The sequence below is a fragment of the Python bivittatus genome, unplaced genomic scaffold (assembly GCF_059951505.1).
Source record: "Python bivittatus isolate LINGU-HERP-01145 unplaced genomic scaffold, Pbiv_v1 ctg000210_np1212, whole genome shotgun sequence".
Classification (NCBI taxonomy): Eukaryota; Metazoa; Chordata; class Lepidosauria; order Squamata; family Pythonidae; genus Python; species Python bivittatus.
In genome coordinates, this window is record NW_028277053.1 from 4,459,418 (window position 1) to 4,462,783 (window position 3,366).

The 3,366-nt window shown below is 43.4% G+C and overlaps 1 protein-coding gene across 1 annotated transcript in view; it reads left to right on the top strand.

Annotated features, from left to right (window-relative positions):
• PIAS1 (protein inhibitor of activated STAT 1) overlaps positions 1 to 3,366 on the top strand; it is an 82,542-nt gene that overhangs the window by 74,931 nt on the left and 4,245 nt on the right. The window contains exons 12-13 of the mRNA XM_088139234.1: positions 522 to 664; positions 2,310 to 2,347. Coding sequence (XP_087995360.1) covers positions 522 to 664; positions 2,310 to 2,347 — 181 coding nt within the window. The remainder of the gene's footprint in view (positions 1 to 521; positions 665 to 2,309; positions 2,348 to 3,366) is intronic.

The window sequence follows — 3,366 nt, forward strand, 5'->3', positions numbered from 1 at the left end:
AGCGTGGTATTTGGGTGACAAAGTAAGGTTTCCTTCAGTTTCTGTGGCTTTTGACCCACAAATATAAGCTTTTATGAATAGGTGACATATCTGAATATCACTCTGGCAGCTTTTCACAGCCCCATATCCTGAGGGGAAAAAACATATGACTCAGTCAGGTTTACGTTCTGACAAGGCTGTGCTGCAGAAATTATATATGGAATTACATTCACCCTTTCCCAATCTGGGAGGGAGAGATTCCCATAGCTAGTGGCTTTTGGAGACACAGGAGAAATTGATCCCTTCTCAGTTTCTGTGTACTGTAGAAATACTGAAAGCTAGCAGCACAATGCACAAGGCTTAATAAAAACACCATAGATAGTTTTTTTAATGACAAAGTAAGCCCTTGTCAGGTGGGTTTTTGGAAAGACTACCAGTACAAACACCTAGTTCTGAATCTCAGTGTCTGTTGGTACAGGAGATTGTGGGAGGAAGCTGCAGCCATCTTCTGTTTGCCTTCCAAGCTTTCTTTTCCGTTTTAGCCTTTTAAGTCTGCCCCATCAAGTCTCTCCTGTTTCAAGAACTCCCAGCCTTCCAGCTGTCGACACAAGCTACATCAACACATCACTTCTGCAGGACTACAGGCATCCGTTTCATATGACCCCCATGCCTTACGACCTCCAAGGTGGGCTCCTGACTCTTGAGATGTTGAGGATTGAGACCAGAATCTTTTGGGGAATGACAGGATCTTACCTTGGGCCCCTTTCTATGGAGTAAAAGATGTTGAAGTCGGACTACATCTTAGGCTGAATTCTGTTGCTTTTCCCCAACCCATTCTGTTAGTTTGCTTTTGCATTTAGTAAAAGCACTGTGCCTATAATCAATCCTGAGGGATGGATGAAGCAAGAGTGGCTTGCTGTGATCTCTTTCAAATCAGTCTACTTAAAATAAGCACCTCCCTGAGGGGAAAGGTTGCACCTTGCAGTGACTGTGTTAGTCTTTTGCAGCAGAAACAACCAAGACTCTTTGGAGACAAACAAACTTGTATTGAATTGGCTTTTGTGGGTCATAGTCCCTTTGTTATATACACAGAGGAGAGTTGTAACAAAGGAGAATTATTTTATTTTGTTTATTAATTACTACAACTTATATGCTATTCCATTTCTAGAGATTCTGAGTGGCTTTTATAGAAGATTATTTTATCAGAATATTAAAAAATAGAAATAAGTCAATACAGTTTTAACCAGTCAGCCTATGTATCACTATTTGGGGTGTGTGATTGACTTATCCCCAAATGCCTTTCTGAAGAACCATGTTTTTATGGCTTTCTGGAAAGGAGAATGGGTGGTCCAGATATCTGGGAGCAAGCTGTTTGAAGGGAGGGGGATATTACTGCAGAAGCTTGAGTCAGGGGTCCATGAAGGTCACAGTTCCCTTGGCAGAGGAACCCTTCTTGCTCAGACCTTACTGGACAGACAGATTCAACTTGCAGTAGATGGGCACAGAGATAACCAGTCCTGACTTTAAAGGTTACATGCAACACCTTAATTGCACCTAGAAGATAATTGTGCCACTGCGGCCAGTGCAGCTCTTGCAGTAGTGATGTTACTCAGGTGCATCTGTTAACACCCAGAATGCTGCATCTTGCATCAGCTGAAACTTCCAGATAGTCTTCAAGGGTAGCCTCATGTAGAGCACATTGTAGTAATCAAGTCACAAGGTGACAAGAACATGAGTGTTTAAAGCATGAGTAAAACCACCCCATCCAAGATAGGCCACAGCTAGCGCATAACATATAATTGTGCAAAGGCCCTCAAGGGCCTGGCCATGGTTAGGGTTAGGCAGAGCCAGGCACCCAGGAGAATCTCTGAGTTGTGAGCCAGCTCTCTCTGGGGAAGTGCTGCCCCATCCAGAGTCAGCAGGAGCACTATTTCTGATCTTGGTCTGTTTCGGAATCCATAGCCACAGTTTCTTGATAGGGTTCTCCTCATCCAGACTCTAAAGCCTCCAGGTCCTGGATCAGGACCTCCACTGCATTTCTCTGCATCTCTGCCAGGTTTGAGATATCATTGTTAGCATATTGATGATACCTCACCCTGTGCTGGCGGATGGCTTCTCCCAGCAGCACCATGAAAACATTAAAAAATTATATGTGCCCACAATTGTTGACAATGGGGGAGAAGAAGTGGCAGTTGGTGATATTGAGCAAAGCAGTGTTAAATGAGATACATTTCCCAGCAGTTATTTGGTTAAGCCCTGGATGCTGCTGTTTTCTCTGCTAAACTCTGGCTATTTCTTTGAAGAAATGGTTTTCATTTTGTTCCCCACAGGCTTGGATTTCTTTTCTTTCTTACCAGGAGACAATCAGGTATGTTGTACATTAATTTATTTGCAGTATTCATATACTTCCAGAATCTCCAAAAGGTCCCAGTAGTTTAGAGTATAACTAATACATTTTTAAACAATACATAATATAATATCCCTAAATATCCACCCATCCTGGATCTTTATGGTTAAAGCTACAGATCAAAAGCTCTCAGAAACATCTCCATCTTCATGAATACCATCATGTAGGTGCCCTCTAGATCTCTGGAGGAGGCTATTCCACAGGGATGGGGCTGTAACAGAAAAGCATTGTCTTTTGGCCCTCCCCTCTTGAACCTCACATAAGGGTGGGGTGGGGAGTATTGGTAATGGCTGGAAGGGATCAGCAATGCAGCCAGAGAACTGGCTTGATTCTAGAACCTGCAGAGTTTCTGGTCAATTTAGCATCTCCAAAGGAATATTGAGTCAAAGTGAACTATCTGCTGGTATCCGGTCTTAGAAGCAGCATGCCCCCCTCTGGGCCCTTAGAGTGCTTGTGTCTGCAACAGCCTGTTTATACTGCGCTTGTGGTCACATAGCTACTGAGGGAATTTGATGTGATTCATTAGGATTCTTTTGAAATGTAATATTTTGAAGACCATAAATGTCTTGGTGCACTAAAATGCACTACTCTGGTGCTGGTGTCCACTGCATTACAAAAGTTGTCTAAAATTTTGCCAGTGAAGTTCAGAAAGGAGACCTCCTCTGCCCAGCCCAAATCTTGCTAGCTTTCCATTATCTCCCCTCTTGGCATTTAATACATCTCCCAGTGGGCCTCAACCTTCTTTCCTAGGCTGTGACTGATACTCAGAGAGCACCCAGTCTTCATCTCTGGCTGTTGAACATCGGAAGCACACCCTTTGTCTGTTGCTTCAGAGCTAAGATTTAACAGGGCCTTTCCTTGTCATGGGCTTGGGAAGCATGTAAATGCCATTCCTACAATCCAGGTTTGGGCTGATAGCAAAAAGTGTCTAGGTGTCCTTGATCCTCATTGCTCACATCAGTTTTTTATCTTCCGCCCAG